The sequence below is a fragment of the Thalassophryne amazonica genome, chromosome 3 (assembly GCF_902500255.1).
Source record: "Thalassophryne amazonica chromosome 3, fThaAma1.1, whole genome shotgun sequence".
NCBI classification, from domain to species: Eukaryota; Metazoa; Chordata; class Actinopteri; order Batrachoidiformes; family Batrachoididae; genus Thalassophryne; species Thalassophryne amazonica.
In genome coordinates this window covers 27,092,602-27,112,932 of record NC_047105.1, presented here as the reverse complement: position 1 = coordinate 27,112,932, position 20,331 = coordinate 27,092,602, and the positions used below count along the sequence as shown (strand labels likewise).

Genomic DNA, 20,331 nt, shown 5'->3' with positions numbered 1-20,331 from the left:
TCCTCATTTGTTCTGTTGTACATTTTTCGATTTTTGAGACATATTGCTTTAAGTTTTCTGTCTTGATGCTTTGATGTCTTCCTTGGTCTACCAGTATGTTTGCCTTTAACAACCTTCCCATGTTGTTTGTATTTGGTCCAGAGTTTAGACACAGCTGACTGTGAACAACCAACATCTTTTGCAACATTGCGTGATGATTTACTCTCTTTTAAGAGTTTGATAATCCTCTCCTTTGTTTCAATTGACATCTCTCGTGTTGGAGCCATGATTCATGTCAGTCCACTTGGTGCAACAGCTCTCCAAGGTGTGTTCACTCCTTTTTAGATGCAGACTAACGAGCAGATCTGATATGATGCAGGTGTTAGTTTTGGGGATAAAAATTTACAGGGTGAATTCCATAATTTTTCCTCAGAATTGAGGTGATTCCATATTTTTTTCCTCTGCTTGGTCTAAAAAGTAACCGTTACTGACTGCCACAATCTTTTTTTCTTGATTTCTATAGTGTTTCTTAAAAGCCAGAAAGTTGCCATTTGAAATGACTTTAGTTTTGTGTCATGTCTGTGATCTGCTTTTTTTCTACAAAATTAAACAACTGAATGAACATCCTCCGAGGCAGGTGATTCCATAATTTTTGCCAGGGGTTGTATATGTTTTTATGTATGTACATGTGAGGACAGCAAGCACACACACACGCGCTCGTCACAGTGGACAGTTGTTAGTTCATGTCTGTCCAAACATGGTATGTGTGCTTCAGCTGAGACGTCCAGAACCATAGATCTCCATAGCCGTTCCTGTAGGCAGACACACCCTGTCATTTTGGCGCACACACCAACGTGTCTGTTTGCAAAGCCACACTCGTGGGGCACTTAGACAAATTTCACATCCAGCTCAACAGTGATTGTCTGCTGACCGTTGTCGTGCTAATAGCATGAATGGCCACACATTTTCTAAGTGCCATGTGAGCGGTGTTAGATGTTCATTTGTCTCAGCTGGAATTTGGCAAACACTTGCCGCGAGAGGGTTCAATGGGCTCTCACAGTGCACACTCTGTCTTTCAGCTGCTGGTGTGCACAAATAGTTGTAGCAACAGGTCTACGAGGTGTTGGAGGAAGCTATGATTTTACCCATTGCATACGATTCCTCCTTCATACGCACTTTATGCACAATTCGAGCACATTTGTACTATGTGTGAAAGGGCCCAAAGATGTCCACATCAACAGCAAAATTTATATTATTCATCCACTAAGAAGGCATTGAAAAATTCCATGAACATTAGTAGAATCTGACCGTAATGTTTCCAGAAATCAATAGAATGTTAATAACAAACAGCTGCAGAATTGGTGGCCTTCAAACCTCAGTTATGCAAATAAAAGAAGCTCATTCCAACTTATTGTAAACGTCATTCCCTGACCTTCTAACGCTCATCTCCTTCCTCTTCAATTCCAGTTGCCTGAATTAACCTCTCTCATGTGTGGGGTGGGGCATATAACAATATATCATATTGGGGGGGGGGGGGGTATTTATGCCAATTCATAACCCACATGAATGTGCATTGATGTGCACACGGAGGACATTTACATAGGACATTTACATAATTAGCTGAAGTTAGGAGCATTTGCTGAATGGGAAAAAACAGACAAATTTAAGATGATACAAAAATGTTCATGTATGAGGCCTGTTAAACACCTATTGTTCAAGCTGACCAATACTTACGTGTCACAAAAAATATGTTTATCCAAGTTTGCTAGTATACCACTTTTAAACTAAAAATAAGTCAGTATACTTCCAGTTTACTTGTTATATGTTTATTATTCATCTTAACAGATAAGACTCAAAGTTTACTTAGTTTATCCTGACAAGTATACCAAACAATCCAAGTGTGCTTACGGACAAGTATACAGCACAGTGTCGGTATACTTGGGTATACTGACAACTATACTTGTAGTGGCTTATACTTGTAGCTCTAAGAAGCAAGTGTCTTCAGGTACCACATAAACCACTTGCAGAAAAACTGGACTTCGTGGTCTCAGGAGGAGGGCTTATCATGACAGGATCTTCTCTTTGAATCCCAATCAGACTAAAAAAAATCACCAAGGTCCCTTGGGTAAAAGTACTTTCATAAAATAAACAATGTGCTACATATAACCACTATTTCACTTGCACTGTTAAATAAAACTAGCAGTGATGGTGTATTTTTTTTTTTTTTTTGCACTTTATTTTTTGAATGTTAACTGTTTACACTGTCTTTTCCTTGTTTGATTTTAATGGAAAGCACTTTGTGCACCTTGTGTGTTGTAAAAGGGCTCTATAAATAAAATTGATGGATTGATTGATTGATTGATTGATTGATTGATTGATTGATTGATTGATTAAATAAAACTAGTTTTTCTAAACTAAAAAATGGGCCAATTCAGTCCCAAGGCGTAATGAGATACTACAAGTACAAGTACACTATACAATGTTGGATCCATGGATATATGCTATAAAGCAGGGGTATTCAGCTCATTCCACAAAGGGCCAAGAGGCTGCAGGTTTTCTTTGCAACCACCCACCCCACCAGGTAATTTCACTGATCAACATCACTTTGAGCAGATGGAATCAGCTAATCAGTGAATTTCGGGAATGAGTTGAATACCCTTGCTATAAAGTGTACTTAGGAAGTAAAAATTAGATCTACTTAAATTTATTTAATAAAACAAACTATCTGTATACTTTTTTAGTAAGAGAACAAAGCTCAAACTATTTCACAAACAAATCAATCAAAATGTTGTTAGATGTTGTTTCTTGGAAGAAGCATGTAAACCAACAATGGTAAAATATGAAAATACACCAAAACACAAAAGGCAAAAAAAGTCAGGTCGGTGTTACCTGCTATCTTGGTGGTGATGCGTGTGTTGACTGGAGGACCGAATCCCTTGTTGGTTGATGCCTTCAAGGTAAAGTAGTAGTTGGTCCCAGGAGACAGACCCACAAACAGGTGGTGGGTCTCATTCCTCAGTTTGAATACCCGCCCCCGCTGTGTTGTCAGATCTGTGCTTGGGTCTGACGAGCTCAGGGCTTTGTAGGTAATCTGGAAATGGACAGGAAATGCACACTTTGAACCATTTTACCAAATGTGATTTGATTTGAATTCAGCTCAGCTGACATGAGTAAAGACGACAACAGCAGTTTTTGGTGAAGAGACAGTAGCTCACATCACCATCAACTTGTGACCTGCAGACATTGGTGCACAGAAACCTTAGTCTGGAAGGCATGGTTTGAATTGGTGATACTTTTCATAAAATGTTTAAAATTGTGGACAAAGTGCTTCAAAATGCATTACTGACAGTCCAAATCTTTTCACACACAACTGTTATCAAACAGTTTATATTAAGATTTTACCATTTTTCGGTGCTTCCCCTCACCCTGCATGGCTGTGTGTCTTGTGAGTCATAGGCTGAACATGGCTGAACCGCTTGCCACTTGCACCTGCAATCAATCATCTTCTCCAGTGCAGTATAAAAGATGGGCTCATTCATACACTCATCACCAGTTTGTTGACTGACCTCCTGAGCTGGCAGCCTCACCACCTTTTTTGCCCATGCTGAGACTTCAGACTCATTGGCCTTCAAGGATAATTTTGCTCACCACTACTGTCTCACTGGGAACCAACACTAGACCACCCTGAACTTCGCACTTTTGGTCAAATACCAGACCCAACATCCTGATGCATTGATTTTCATTTCAGGGGATTTTAACCACATTGGCCTCTCCTCCCATCTTTGTGCAGCATGTCAGCTGTCCCACGAGGGAAAGCGACTCTGGACTTAGTGTATGCAAATGCGAAGGAGGCATACTCTGCTTCAGCTCTCCCACCAATTGGCAGATCAGACCATAAACTGGTGTTTCATCAACCAACCTAAGCTGTGTGTACTGAGGCAGCCTGTGACCGCCTGTACATTTTAGAGCTGGACACCAGAAGCCAGAGAGACCCTCCAGGCATGTTATGAGTGCACAGACCGGGACGTGCTACAGGATACAGCATCCGTGCCCCCCCCCCCCCCCCCCCCCCATTTGCCTCTGACAGGAAAGTGGATTGCTTTACTAGCAACCTGATTTTCTGCAGAGATGTTGTTGCACCTGTGAGGACTGTGCGCTGCTTTCCCAATAATAAACCTGGATCACCTGTGACATCAAGAATCTCCTTAACCAGAATAAGGCAGCCTTCAGGAATGGGGACAGGGGAAAGTGCAAACAGGTATAGCAGGAGCTAAAGAAGAGCCTGAAACAGGTGAAGCAGGACTACAAGAAGAAGGTGGAATGGAAGCTGCAACTCAATACCATCAGACAGGTGTGGAGGGGAATGAAGACCATCACTGGCTATAAGCAGAATATCAGCTGGGCTGCGGTGGTTGATCTGGGCAGGGCACATGAGTTCAACATTTTTTATAATAGGTTTGAGTCAGCGTCCACCAGGACCTGTCCGGCACCCACTGCTACAGCCCCACCGATACCCTCCCCCTCTCCATCTGCAGCTTTCTCCCCTTTCCCCCTTTCTACATCTTTTCACTGCAGCTCCATCACTGCAACTGCTCCCCCCCTCACCTGCCCCCCACCCCCATCCTTCACAATGAAAGAGGTGAGGGCAGACCTGAAGAGACTGCATCTGGGTAAGGCTGCTGGTCCACATGATGTGGGTCCCGGACTGCTCAAGGCCTGTGCTGACCAACTGGCTGAGCCACTCTACAGGCTCTTCAACTCTAGCCTGCAGATGGAGAGGGTCACAGCCCTGTGGAAAACATCATGTCTCATCCATACATACTCAATGCTCACTCTATACACAGCAGCATTTAATTACAACTCAGAGTCTTGCCACATACAGAAATATTTGGATGACACACCCATTGTGGCATGTGTGCAGAGAGGGCGGGGGGGTTTTCAGTAACTATAGTGAATGAAATGGCCTTCTCTAAGAACAAGGAGATGGCTGTGGACATCTGCAGTTCCAGGTCTCCCCTACAACCCATTAGCATCCAGGGCAACAGCACTGAGGTAGTTTAGACCTATAAATACCTAGTTGTGCACCTGGATGTTCGATCATTCGGTGGTGGCAAACATCCTCTCCTGGTCAGGAAGGCCGGGTTGGTGCTGGGAAGGAGCCAAGTCCCCACTGGGGAATGTGGTGGAGAGGTGGATGATGAGCAAGCTGCTGGCCATCAAGGATAATGCTAGTCACCTGCTCCACCACATCCTGGCAGAGCAGAGCAGCAGTCGTAGTGAGCGGCTCATCTCCCTGCGCTCGCAGACTGAGCGGCACATGAGGTCTTTCCTCCACACAGCCATCAGATTGTTCAACAACTCAGCCAATGACAGAGGCTCCTGAGCTGGCTGTTGTTGCCCACTGACACCCCACATGGGCACTGTGCAATGATTGAGATCTCTCTATTTTGCCTGTTAGTCCTTTAAACCCACGGGTGACTTCCACTCCTATCCCCAGGCTGAAACGCTGGGCTTTAGTGATAGGGGATTCCATCACTCGCAAAGTCAGGCTACAGATGCTGGCTGACGTTAAATGTATTCCTGGGGCCAGAGCTCCCAACATTGCTTCTCATCTCAGTGTGCTGATGCTGCAGAAGGGTGGACAGACAAAGAAACATGACACTAGATATAGCCAGATAGTTATTCACGTTGGCACCAATGATGTCAGGATGAAGCACTCCAAGGTCACAAAAATGAACATAGAGAGGACTTGCGACCTTGCCAGAAAGATGTGTTGGCATCAATTAATAGTCTCTGGCCCCTCCCGTCCTGAGGTAATGATGAGGCGTTTAGCAGACTGACACCATTAAATAGGTGGCTGACACAATTTTGAGGACAGCAAGGCTTTAGTTTTATTGATAACTGGCCTTTGTTTTGGAGCCACCGTGGCATGCTGATGCCGGACAACCTTCACCCTTCTGGGAAAGGTGCCACCATCTTGTCTGCAAACATAAATAGAGCTTTACAGGGAGAGTAACATCAGGACTTTACAGCAGGCCACAGAGCAGGTGATTATGACCAAGATGGCGATGCGTTCACATGCAGCGACTCCTCTCACTCCCAACACAATGGTGTTTCATTTTGTGTTAACAGACAGTGTGTGTCTGTTCGTCATCATACTCGTCACACCCTCACATCTCAATTCGCACTTATTCCTGGGAGTCATTGCTGCAGAAATACGGACAAAAACACGGACTTAACTTCAGCAGATGCGGAAAAGTTACGTGACAGCGGTTTACTCCGGAGGCCTGTTCAATCCCCGACCCCCACTCCTGCATCCAGCCGACAGTGGAGGCGCCACTGGCGGAACCTGAGGAAGCAGAAGAGGGTAAGAGTGGAGGTATCCGGGCAACGTACATTTGCTGGACAATAAACTGGACCATATTAGTTTACTCCGGACATCTTCCAAGACTGTGGGTGAGTGCTGTTCTTTGTTTTTGTGGAAACATGGCTCACGACAGTGTCCCGGACCATGCTACCCAGCTAGCGTGGCTAACATGCTATCGGGTGGACAGAGCGCTCCTCGAGCCAGGGTCAACCTGTCACGGGGAATCAGAGAAGCTAAGAGATAGTACTACAGGAGAATCGCTGACTGCTTCAAGAACAGCAGAGACTCCAGGAATCTATGGCAGGGTATTCAGACCATCACTGAAGCCCACCCCGGAGACCTGTGACAACACCCTGTCACTGCTGAATCAGCTGAATGACTTCTTCGCTGGCTTTGAGGCAGACAACAACACTCCAGCACAGAAGATCCCTCCGCCTTCTGATGACCAGGTGCTGTCACTATCTTTGGATAGTGTGTGGCGAACGCTCAGAAGGATCAATGCTAGGAAAGCACCCGGTCCCGACGAAATCCTGGTCAGGTCCAGAGACTGTGCTGACGAGCTCACGGATGTCTTCACGGACATCTTCAACACCTCGCTGAGACAAGCTGTTGTCCCAACATACCTCAAAGCTACCACCATCATCCCGGTCCTAAAGAAGTCGTCTCCCTCCTGCTACAATGACTACCGCCTGGTCGCACTCACTTCCATCATTATGAAGTGCTTTGAGCGGCCAGTCATGGACCACATCAAATCTGCCCTCCCCCCCGCACTGGACCCCTACCAGATTGCATATCGGCCCAACCGCTCGACCGATGATGCTACCTCCACTGCGCTCCCCTTAGCCATCACTCACCTGGAGACCAAGGACCCACACATCAGAATGCTGTTCATCAATTTCAGTTCAGCATTCAATACAATCATCCCCCAGCAGCTCATCCTCAAGCTAGTCCAGTTGGGACTCAACACCTACCTGTGCAACTGGCTGCTGGACTTTCTGACAGGGAGACCACAGGCAGTTCAGGTGGGCAGCAACACCTCCAGCACCATCACACTGAACACAGGGGCCCCCCAAGGACGTATGCTGAGCACCCTCCTCTTCACTCTGCTGACCCACGACTGCACACATACACCCAGCTCCAACCTCTTCATCAAGTTCGCAGACGACATGACTGTGGTGGGTCTCATCAACAACAACGATGAGAAAAACTACAGCAGTGAGGTGAGCCACCTTGCCACGTGGTGCACAGACAACAATCTCCACCTGAATGTGGAGAAGATGAAGGAGATTGCCGTAAACTTCAGGAGAGAGCCTGCTCAGCATGCTCCACTAACCATCAATGGCACCGAAGTGGAGCGGGTGAGCAGCACAAAGTTCCTGGGTGTACAGATCTCCCAAGACCTGTCCTGGAACATCAACACCACATCTATAGCCAAAAAAGCCCAACAGCGACTCTACTTTCTGCGGAAACTGAGGAACGCAAGAGCCCCGACCCCCCATCATGTACTCCTTCTACAGGGGTGCCATCGAGAGCATCCTGACCAACAGCACCACTGTATGGTAAGGTGCCTGCACTGTATCCTGCTGCAAGACCCTGCAGTGCACTGTGAAAGCAGCTGGGAAGATCATCGGTGTCCCTCTCCCGTCTCTGCTGGACATTTACCACACCCGCCTCACCTGCAAAGCCACCAGGATCGCAGGTGACCCCCACCCACCCAACTCAGTCTTTTCAGCCTGCTGCCATCGGGGAGGAGACTGCAGAGTCTTCGGACCAAAACCAGCAGGCTCAAAGACAGCTTCTTCCACCAGGCAGTCAGGATGCTCAACTCCCTCCCTGCTCTGCCCCCACCCGCGCCCCCGTGACCCCCCACCACTGACTCTGCCCGCCCTCGCACTCACCAACCTCAGGACTGCACACTTCACTTTATCCTCCCCCATTGCACTATTGCATCCACATCAGGACTAACTATACTGATACTGGTACATTAGTATATAGCCATTGCACTACTGTATTTAATGGTGATGGTCTAGTGGTTAAGGCGTTGGGCTTGAGACCAGAACAGTCAGTCCAGAACCCTGGACTGACTGGAAAATCACGAAGGGCCCTTGGGCAAGGTCTTTAATCCCCTATTGCTTCCAGTGTGTAGTGAGTGCCTTGTATGGCAGCACCTTGACATCGGGGTGAATGTGAGGCATTATTGTAAAGCGCTTTCAGCATCTGATACAGATGGAAAAGCGCTATATAAATGCAGTCCATTTACCATTTAATGTTATACTGTTTACATTAGCATACTGCCATTTGCACTACAGCATCATACTGTTATACCTACACTGCTTACAATGTTTATACTGTTTTATATCATTATTTTTATTTTGTAAATCAGTAGTATTTAAAGTAAGTTTTTTTTTTACTTAGCTTAGTAGTAGTTTTTATTCTATACTCTGTGGGTCTGAGAGGACTGAAATTTCATCTGTGCTGTACGTATGTCGAGCATGTATAGCATATTTGACAATAAAGCTGACTTTGACTTGACTTTGATTACAGACGCTGCAAGGCTTATGACGAATGTGGATGGGGAATCCGTTAGCTTAGCGGGGAAAATAGTGCAGAAAATCCACTATGGTGATAGTGCAGTTTATGTGGCAGGGAGGGAAATTCATCCAGTTGAGATTGTGGCCTGTCTCATAGAGGGATATGCTTTGCAAACTTAATACCATTACTACACTGGATGATGTTGAAATTGAGGATGGCCCACTGGCTGTTCCAGCAATATTAAATATTTTGTGGTTGCTCCCTATAAACCTCTTGGAATATCTCAAACCTAAACCTACTTCCAGGCATCTTATATATGCTACTCTGGAACTATCTCTAAATCCCAACAGTCCAACTATCAACCCCACTGAGGTCCTTAGTCTGGGTCTTATTAATATAAGATCATTGTCCTCAAAATCACTGTTGATTAATGATCTAATTATGGATCACCACTTAGATATGATTGGGTTAAGTGAAACCTGGCTTAAACTGGCTTAAGCTGTCCTTCCCTTAAATGAGACCTGCCCACCGGTGTACACATTTAGTCACATCCCTCGTGATGCAAAACAAGGTGGGGTTGTTTCTCTTATTTATAAATCTAGGTTTAGTTTATTAGCTGTTGGGGGTCATAATTATAATTTGTTTGAAAATCTGATTCTCTATTCCCAAGGTCACAAGAATAAAAATCAGCTGTATTACGTTGTCACTTTATATAGGCCTCCTGGCCCATACTCTGAATTCTTAGATGCTTTTGGTGAGTTTATCTCTAACTTGCCAACCACTGCTGATAACATTCTGATTATTGGTGACTTCAATATTCATATAAATAAGCCTTCTGATCCCATCTGCAAATATTTATGGAAATTGTGGATGTATTAGGATTCCAGCAATAAATTCCGGATTCAACGCAAATTAGAGGAAATACTGTGGATTTGGTTCACGCACGTGGTATTGCTGTCACAAAAATTAACATCATGCCTCTTGCATCGGTCGGCTCTGATCACTCACTTAATAGGTTTACAGTTTCACTGCCGTGTTTAGTGGAACAAAAAATATTATTTATCACTATAGCGACAAATCAACTCCTCAACTACAACTGAACTCAGAGCTAGATTGTCTGATATCTTAGCTTCACGTTTTTAAAAATGTCCGATCAGTAGACAGTCTTGTGGACAGTTTAAACTCAGCGCTCAAAACTACACTTGACATGATTGCGTCACCTTTATTAAAACCACCCCCCCCCCCCCCACAAAAAAAACAAAACACAGTCACCTTGGTTCAATGATTACTCACGTGAACTCAAGCATAAGGCTAGAGGTCTAGAATGAAAATGGCGTAGTTCAAAATTAGAAGTATTCCACCTCGCGTGGCGCAATGCCATCTTAGACTACAAGCATGTAATACTGGCTACAAAGCGGACATATTACTCTGATTTGATCAACAGAACAAGCATAACTCACAGTTCTTGTTTGACAGAGTGGCAACACTTATTCATGGACAAGTTGACCAGTTAATGCTCAGCCTAGGCGTGTGTGTCATACATCACACTGACAAAGTGTGGAACCTTGGGGTAATTTTTGATCCTACGTTGTCCTTTGGCCTCCACATTAGAAATATTACAAGGACTGCTTTCTTCCACCTGTGAAATATAGTGAAGATTTGTCCCATCCTGTCTATGGCTGATGCAGAGAACCTGATCCATGCGTTTATCTCTTCTAGATTGGACTATTGCAATCAGTGCTTAATTTGTAAAGTGGGAGGTCCCAGAGCGCAGAGGATGGGTGGCTCCGGTGCAGGAAAAAAAAGAAGGGCGGGGGGGGCTTGTGAACAATGCTGTGCGTCACACTTAAAATAAACTGCACACCCACACAAACAGCACACACACCTTCACAAATGACACAAACACCCTGCCTTTTCCTCAAAAATTACTACATTTATGTTTGCTGTCTGTCTCTGTACTTTTCTGCCACTTTTGCTCTCTTTTTCATACTTTTCCCTCGTTTCAAAAGTCATCGAACCAGTGTTGCCAGATATGAAATATGAAACTATCGTACCAAAACCTCAAAATTATCGTATTTTGGGAAATTATCGTACACAAACAAAACGCATACAACGTAGCTATTTTTGCATTTTTTTTTTTTAATTTACAAAGAATTTTATGTCACATTTTTAAACAGTAATTATAGTAATGGGGAAACTATGCCGCAAAAAGAACGCAAATGCACAAGCAAATGCACTACCAGACTAGAAAGATTTTTTTTTTTTTTTTCTGTGAAGGGACACAAGTATGTGTTAATTACCAGACTAGAAAGAGTCGAATTCAACCTCGAGGTCGCTGTCGTCATCCGATGCCATGGCCACTTGTGCAGATTTTGTTGAACACAGAAAAAATGTTGACACCTCCATAAGGAACTTGAACTTTTTTTATTTTTCTTGTATATCTCTTTGCTCTTGTGTTTTGTTCGTTTGTTATTGCATTTGTTGAAATAAAGTTTCGGGAAAAAAAAGATGTTGTTGGTTGGGGAATCTTCCTGTCATGGCAGAGATTGGATGGGAACTCATTACTTTGTATGGAGAGGGGGCGGGCTTTTAAATGACTTTGTCCCGGCCAGCCAAAGCCAGCAGCACCCCTGTGTGTGGTGTGTCTTTGATGCCGCCTGAGTGCAACGCCTGCAAAATGATTCTTGGGTGTCAGAGAGAGATGCGTGTTTGGGCAACCAACTGAAATTATCGTACATATTGGATTTTTTCCCATTATTGATCGTACATCGTACAGAGGGCAAAACTATCGTACAAATACGATAATTATCGTACATCTGGCAACACTGCACTGAACGCACTTTACCGTAATATATGCAACATATAGCATACTGTTGGAGAGCACGGGTTCTTGGCTTGCTGTCAGTGTTGAAATTTTTCAGATTGAGGGCTTACATGAGAACTTACGGTAATGAGAATCAGCGGCGCACTAGTGTGAAACTTCCGTGACTTTCCTCTGCGTTATGACATCACAGGCTATGTTTATCGTAATACACCATATATCATTGGAAAGCCCTTGGTGTTAGCTTTACAATACCCTTTGATTCATTCATATTGGACAAACTATGGCGGAGTTACGGTAAAAAAAATACGCATATGGAAAATATGGCGTGGGCACCATCGCTGTAGATAAAGGGATAAATAGCTGGTGGAGCCAACGTCAGAGGTTCCGGAGCTCGTGTCCGAGGTTCCGGAGCGCGCTCCAGCTTGCTCCCGATCAAATTAAGCCCTGATTCCAATGTTCCATTTTCTGGTTTACTGCAGTCTAGCATTAGGGCTCTCCAATTGGTTCAAAATGCTGCAGCCAGACCTTTGACACAAAGCAGAAACTTCCACCACATTACACCCATTTTGGCATCACTTCAATGGCTTCCTGTCCCAGTGAGATCAGATTTTAAGGTTCTGCTAAAGCGGAGGAAAATGGATGGATGGATGGATGGATGGATGGATGGATGGATGGATGGATGGATGGATGGATGGATGGATGGATGGATGGATGGATGGATGGATGGATGGATGCTACGAGTCTATAAAATTGTTCATGGACTGGCACCTCCCTACCTAGCTGACCTAATTAAACCTTACATACCGGCCCGGGCTTTGCATTCTCAGGGTGCAGGACTACTTTGTGCCCCTAGGGTGAATAAGAAGTCTGCAGGTCACAGAGCTTTCTCTTATCGTGCCTATCTTCTGTAGAATGATCTCCCTGCATCAATAACACAGTCAGATTCTGTGGAGACTTTCAAGTCCAGACTTAAGACACACTTCTCTTCCCTTTCGTATGGCTAGCATACTGGTATAGTTTTGTTTTACGCTTTTTACTCTTTTAATTCATTTTATTAGGAAACGGAGCATACCGTTTCCTCAACTTTACCTAAATTCTGGGTCTTTCAGTGAAGCTTAGGGCTAGTGGCCGGCGATCACCTTAGTATTTCTTCTGTTTTTCTTGTTGATTAATGCTGGCAAATTATACAGTGTTTCTTGTCTTTCTGATGCCTGATTCTGTTTTTTTTTTTTTCCCTCTGTTTAAGGTGCAGCTCCATCCAGAGATGGGAGTTGTATTTATGTTGGCGACCCTCCTGTCCTGTGCACCAACAGCATTTCTTGTATATTTGTCCGTGAATTGTTCTGTGAATTGTAATGTAATTTATGTTTGTAGCATGGCCCAAGCAAAGGGTCACCCCTTTGAGTCTGGTCTGCTTAAGGTTTCTTCCTCAGAGGGAGTTTTTCCTTACCACTGTTGCTCTGGGGGTTAGTAAGGTTAGACCTTACCTGTGTGAAGCGCCTTGAGACAACTCTGTTGTGATTTGGTGCTATATAAATGAAAATAAATAGAAAATGAAATTGACAGCAACATATAAGTCACTCTCCTTTTATAGCACAAGATTTCTTGGATTACTTTGAGAAGAAAATAGAAGACATTAGGTAAAACATATCCCAGCATGCCTTAACCCAGCCACAACACACTGATTTTGAGGTAGGTGCCATCACTGAGGTTTTATTGAGATTTACAGAATTTGATAGTATCTCACTGGGCGTGCTGCCAAAACTCGTAACGTCTACAAAACGCACAACCTGCTTATTTGATCTGATACCAACAAAACTGTTTAATGACCTGTGGCCCACTCTTGGGCTGACTGTGCTTGAAATTACTAATCTCTCATTAACCTGTGAATCTGTTCCTAAATGTTTCAAATCTGCAGTGATTAAACCTTTACTTAAGAAATCTAATCTTGACCTTAGTGTACTGAGAAACTATAAGCCGATATCAAATCTATCAATTTGTTCTAAAATTCTGGAAAAAGTGGTTTGATGGCAGCCCGTGGACTACGTTACTGAGAATAATCTCTTTGAGCCACTGCAGTCTGCTTTTATAAAATATTCCACAGAGACAGCTCTCACTAAAGTGGTGAATGATCTTCTGCTTGCGATGAATTCGGACACCACTATGGTTCTGGTGCTGTTAGAGCTTCATGCTGAATTTAATACCATGGATCATCATATTCTACTCGATAGGCTGGAGAATCATTTTAGGATTACTGGGAATGGCCTTGCATGGTTGACATCATAACTTGCCAGTTGTTCTCACTGTATTTTGTACAATAACACTACTTCTAATCTTAGTGACATGAAATTTGGGGTTCCACAGGGGTCTGTCTCAGACTCCCTGCTCTTCTCCCTTTATATAGCACCCCTTGGGCACATATTGCGGCATTTTAAGATTACCTGTCATTGCTATGCTGATGATACTCAGTTATACATGCCAATAACTGCTTGTAATCTCATCCACATTCAGTCCTCAGAAGATTGCCTTGCATCAGTGAAAAGCTGGTTGTCAAGCAATTTCCTACTTGTAAACCCTGACAAGACTGAAATGATGGATCTTAGTCCAGTGAGACATCGACATCAATTTGACCAGTTCATGCTTAGCCTAGGCTTGTGTGTCATACATCACACTGACAAAGTGCAGAACCTTGGGGTAATTTTTAATTAGCTGAAAAATTAAACCCCATGTACCAGCCCGAGCTTTGCGTTCTCAGGGTGCAGGACTACTTTGTGTCCCTAGGGTGAATAAAAAGTCTGTGGGTCACAGAGCTTTTCTTTTATTGTGCCCCTGTTCTGTGGAATGATCTCCCTGCATCAATAAAACAGTCAGATTCTGTAGAGATTTTCAATTCTAGACTTAAGATGCACTTATTTTCCCTTTCATATGGCTAGCATACTGGCATAGTATGTTACTATGCTTTGCACTCTTTTAAAATCATAGTATTAGGAAACAGAGCGGGCCGTGGCCTCAACTTTATCTAAAGTCTGTGTCTTTTAATGAAGCTTAGTGGTGGTGGTGGTCGGTGATCACCTTAGTATTTCTTCTGGTTTTCTTGTTGCTAAATGCTGATAAATTTTACTGTATTTGTTGTCTTTCTACCGCCTGATTCTGTTTTTTCTCTCTGTTTAAGGTGCGGCTCCATTCAGAGATGGGTGTGGGTCTTCTGCAGGCCTCCCGTCTTGTACACCGGCATGGACTCCAAAAATTTCCTGTATAATTTCCTGTGTTGTCTGTAGCATGGCCCAAGCAGATGGTCGCCCCTTTGAGTCTGGTCTGTTTGAGGTTTCTTCCTCAAATCATTAGAGGGAGTTTTTCCTTACTGCTGTCACATGTGTTCTTACCCTGGGGGTTGGTAAGGTTAGACCTTACTTGTGTGAAGCACCTTGAGGCAACTTTGTTGTGATTTGGCACTACAAACAGTAGTGTTCAGAATAATAGTAGTGCTATGTGACTAAAAAGATTAATCCAGGTTTTGAGTATATTTTTTATTGTTACATGGGAAACAAGGTACCAGTAGATTCAGTAGATTCTCACAAATCCAACAAGACCAAGCATTCATGATATGCACACTCTTAAGGCTATGAAATTGGGCTATTAGTAAAAAAAAAGTAGAAAAGGGGGTGTTCACAATAATAGTAGTGTGGCATTCAGTCAGTGAGTTCGTCAATTTTGTGGAACAAATAGGTGTGAATCAGGTGTCCCCTATTTAAAGATGAAGCCAGCACCTGTTGAACATGCTTTTCTCTTTGAAAGCCTGAGGAAAATGGGATGTTCAAGAAATTGTTCAGAAGAACAGCGTAGTTTAATTAAAAAGTTGATTGGAGAGGGGAAAACTTATACGCAGGTGCAAAAAATTATAGGCTGTTCATCTACAATGATCTCCAATGCTTTAAAATGGACAAAAAAACCAGAGACGCGTGGAAGAAAATGGAAATCAACCATCAAAATGGATAGAAGAATAACCAGAATGGCAAAGGCTCACCCATTGATCAGCTCCAGGATGATCAAAGACAGTCTGGAGTTACGTGTAAGTGCTGTGACAGTTAGAAGATGCCTGTGTGAAGCTAATTTATTTGAAAGAATCTCCCGCAAAGTCCCTCTGTTAAATAAAAGACATGTGCAGAAGAGGTTACAATTTGCCAAAGAACACATCAACTGGCCTAAAGAGAAATGGAGGAATATTTTGTGGACTGATGAGAGTAAAATTGTTCTTTTTGGCTCCAAGGGCCGCAGACAGTTTGTGAGACGACCCCTAAACTCTGAATTCAAGCCACAGTTCACAGTGAAGACAGTGAAGCATGGTGGTGCAAGCATCATGATATGGGCATGTTTCTCCTACTATGGTGTTGGGCCTATATATAGCATACCAGGTATCATGGATCAGTATGGATATGTCAAAATACTTGAAGAGTTCATGTTGCCTTATGCTGAAGAGGACATGCCCTTGAAATGGGTGTTTCAACAAGACAATGACCCCAAGCACACTAGTAATCAAGCAAAATCTTGGTTCCAAACCAACAAAATTAATGCCTTGCAGATGTGAAGAAATCATGAAAAACTGTGGTTATAAAACTAAATACTAGTTTAGTGATTCACAGGATTGCTAAAAAAGCAGTTTGAACGTAACAGTTTTGAGTTTGTAGCATCAACAGCAGATGCTATTATTATTGTGAACACCCCCTTTTCTACTTTTTTTTTTTACTAATAGCCCAGTTTCATAGCCTTAAGAGTGTGCATATCATGAATGCTTGGTCTTGTTGGATTTGTGAGAATCTACTGAATCTACTGGTACCTTGTTTCCCATGTAGCAATAAGAAATATACTCAAAACCTGGATTAATCATTTTAGTCACATAGCACTACTATTACTCTGAACACTACTGTAAATGAAAATACATTTCAACTGAAATTCTATCTGTCTGTCTATTTATCTAAATTAATTACTTAATCTAAAACCATCTGTGTCTGTATTTGGGGTCCAATTTATACATCTGCTTAACAATTTGTTAAATAAAAAAATATATATATACTGGAGCAGAAATGACGAGTTATTTACTACTCAAGTGCCTTTCTCTTCAGGATTTCCTCTGTGAGCCTGGAACAAATTGAACAAATTGACCTGTGGCCTGGACGCAGAGTGAAGCACTTCATTCGTTCTTGTTTTTAAAACTGTCAGTGTGTGTCGTATTGTTGCTGCTGGCAGGTTTCTGTGCCGCACAACTGTCAGTGAGCATACAAGTGGACACACAGCGAGAAAGACTGGGGGACAGCCGTCAACGTGAGTGACAGCCGGCACAAAACACCGCTGACTGACTGCACAGAAACACATTAAGTGCAAAGCAACCACCCAAAAATACACTTTCACTGCTGTCGGTGTCTCCAAGCGGATACAAAATGTGTGCATGTCAACCGAGAAAGAAAGAGAGAGTCAGAAAAATGAATGACACAAATGAATATATTAGAAAATATAAAAAGCCACAGCAATGCTTTCATTTACTCTGACTTCTATTTCATTGCAAACTGTATGAACCTTAGACACAGACTGTGAACACGCAGCTCTGTTTACTCACCTCTGATGTCAGTCTGCTTAATAGCACAGCACTGTGCGATAGTTTAGGGTTACACGGACAAACTGCTGCTGAAAGGGAGCAACATATGACAATCTGTTTTGGTTGAATTTATGTCCTGCCCTCAGCCCACCCTTGACTAAAGGCAATAATTCCAACCTAAGCTGCCAACTTCGATGAAGCACTACCAGAAGAAGAAAAAGTTGCAATTCCTTCACTGTCTTTCTTTCTTCTTTAATATTTATTTCATTCATTTAAAATCAAATCAAATCAAATCAATTTCATTTATATAGCGCCAAATCACAACAAACAGTTGCCCCAAGGCGCTTTATATTGTAAGGCAAGGCCATACAATAATTACAGTAAAACCCCAACTGTCAAAACGACCCCCTGTGAGCAAGCACTTGGCGACAGTGGGAAGGAAAACTCCCTTTTAACAGGAAGAAACCTCCAGCAGAACCAGGCTCAGGGAGGGGCAGTCTTCTGCTGGGACTGGTTGGGGCTGAGGGAGAGAACCAGGAGAAAGACATGCTGTGGAGGGGAGCAGAGATCAATCACTAATGATTAAATGCAGAGTGGTGCATACAGAGCAAAAAGAGAAAGAAACACTCAGTGCATCATGGGAACCCCCCAGCAGTCTAAGTCTATAGCAGCATAACTAAGGGATGGTTCAGGGTCACCTGATCCAGCCCTAACTATAAGCTTTAGCAAAAAGGAAAGTTTTAAGCCTAATCTTAAAAGTAGAGAGGGTGCCTGTCTCCCTGATCCGAATTGGGAGCTGGTTCCAGAGGAGAGGAGCCTGAAAGCTGAAGGCTCTGCCTCCCATTCTACTCTTACAAACCCTAGGAACTACAAGTAAGCCTGCAGTCTGAGAGCGAAGCGCTCTATTGGGGTGATATGGTACTATGAGGTCCCTAAGATAAGATAGGACCTGATTATTCAAAACCTTATAAATAAGAAGAAGAATTTTAAATTCTATTCTAGAATTAACAGGAAGCCAATGAAGACAGGCCAATATGGGTGAGATATGCTCTCTCCTTCTAGTCCCTGTCAGTACTCTAGCTGCAGCATTTTGAATTAACTGGAGGCTTTTCAGGGAACTTTTAGGACAACCTGATAATAATGAATTACAATAGTCCAGCCTAGAGGAAATAAATGCATGAATTAGTTTTTCAGCATCACTCTGAGACATAAACCTTTCTAATTTTAGAGATAATGCGCAAATGCTAAAAAGCAGTCCTACATATTTGTTTAATATGTGCATTGAATGACATATCCTGATCAAAAATGACTCCAAGATTTCTCACAGTATTACTAGAGGTCAGGGTAATGCCATCCAGAGGAAGGATCTGGTTAGACACCATGTTTCTAAGATTTATGGGCCAAGTACAATAACTTCAGTTTTATCTGAGTTTAAAAGCAGGAAATTAGAGGTCATCCATGTCTTTATGTCTGTAAGACAATCCTGCAGTTTAGCTAATTGGTGTGTGTCCTCTGGCTTCATGGATAGATAAAGCTGGGTATCATCTGCGTAACAATGAAAATTTAAGCAATGCTGTCTAATAATACTGCCTAAGGGAAGCATGTATAAAGTGAATAAAATTGGTCCTAGCACAGAACCTGTGGAACTCCATAATTAACCTTAGTCTGTGAAGAAGATTCCCCATTTACATGAACAAATTGTAATCTATTAGATAAATATGATTCAAACCACCGCAGCGCAGTGCCTTTAATACCTATGGCATGCTCTAGTCTCTAATAAAATTTTATGGTCAACAGTATCAAAAGCAGCACTGAGGTCTATCAGAACAAGCACAGAGATAAGTCTACTGTCTGAGGCCATAAGAAGATCATTTGTAACCTTCACTAATGCTGTTTCTGTACTATGATGAATTCTAAACCCTGACTGAAACTCTTCAAATAGACCATTCCTCTACAGATGATCAGTTAGCTGTTTTACAACTACCCTTTCAACTACCCTTTTAAAAGAAAAACAGAAAAGCAGGAACAAAGCACCACAACACCAGAATGAAAAGGAGCAGAAAGAAGAACAAGTCTTATGATTTCTGCCCCTTTTAACAATACAATCTTTCAATATCCAGCATCATAGTCAACATTATTTAACAGATTGCATTTCTTTAACTTGTCACATACCACTGACCATTTCATAATTATGACCATTAATTAATAGATTACATCTCTGACAGGTTACATTTTAAACTTAAGACACTCCAAACATTATTAACAGATTACCTTTTTTTTCTTTTTGACTTTCTTGCAGCCCACTGACTTATTTCATAGTTTCATACTTACTTAATACATCTAATTTAATACGTTTTCTAAATAATTTAAGTGACCTTAATTCTTTAATTTCTTTATTAAGATTGTTCCATAATTTGACACCATTTACTGCAATACTCCTTTCCTTTACTTTGGTTCTAAATCTTGTTTTTTTTAAAGACTTCTATTCCTTTCAATTTATAACTACTTACTCTTTTTTCCAACATATTTTGAATGTTTGTTGGTAAAGTATTTTTATTAACTTGGTACATTGTTTGTAATATTTTCAAATTGACTAAATCATGAAATTTAAGTACCCTATACTTAATAAACAATGGATTAGATGGATCTCTAAAACCACTGTTACTAATCACTTGTAAAGCTCTTTTCTGCAAAATAAATAAAGGTTGTATATAGGTTGTATATGTTGATCCCCAGATTTCTACACAATAAGTTAAATATGGGACAATCAATGACTTGTACAATGTTAATAAGCCATAACTATTTAATGAGTATTTTACTTTATGCAAAACAGCAATGGCTTTTGCTATTTTTCCTTTTATGTAATTTATGTGTGACTTCCATGTAAGATCTTCATCAATCATGACTCCTAAAAAATTTGTTTCTTTTACCCTTTGTATATCCATTCCATCTATTTGTAATGACACATTTTTTTCACTCTATCATTAAACAATATAAAATTTGTCTTATTAGTATTTAGTGACAATCTGTTTATATCAA

At 42.2% G+C, this 20,331-nt stretch overlaps 1 protein-coding gene across 1 annotated transcript in view; it reads right to left on the bottom strand.

The window, feature by feature from the left end:
• ptprt (protein tyrosine phosphatase receptor type T) overlaps positions 1-20,331 on the bottom strand; it is a 1,196,058-nt gene that overhangs the window by 636,225 nt on the left and 539,502 nt on the right. Inside the window, exon 12 of the mRNA XM_034165958.1 lies at positions 2,869-3,070. Coding sequence (XP_034021849.1) covers positions 2,869-3,070 — 202 coding nt within the window. The remainder of the gene's footprint in view (positions 1-2,868; positions 3,071-20,331) is intronic.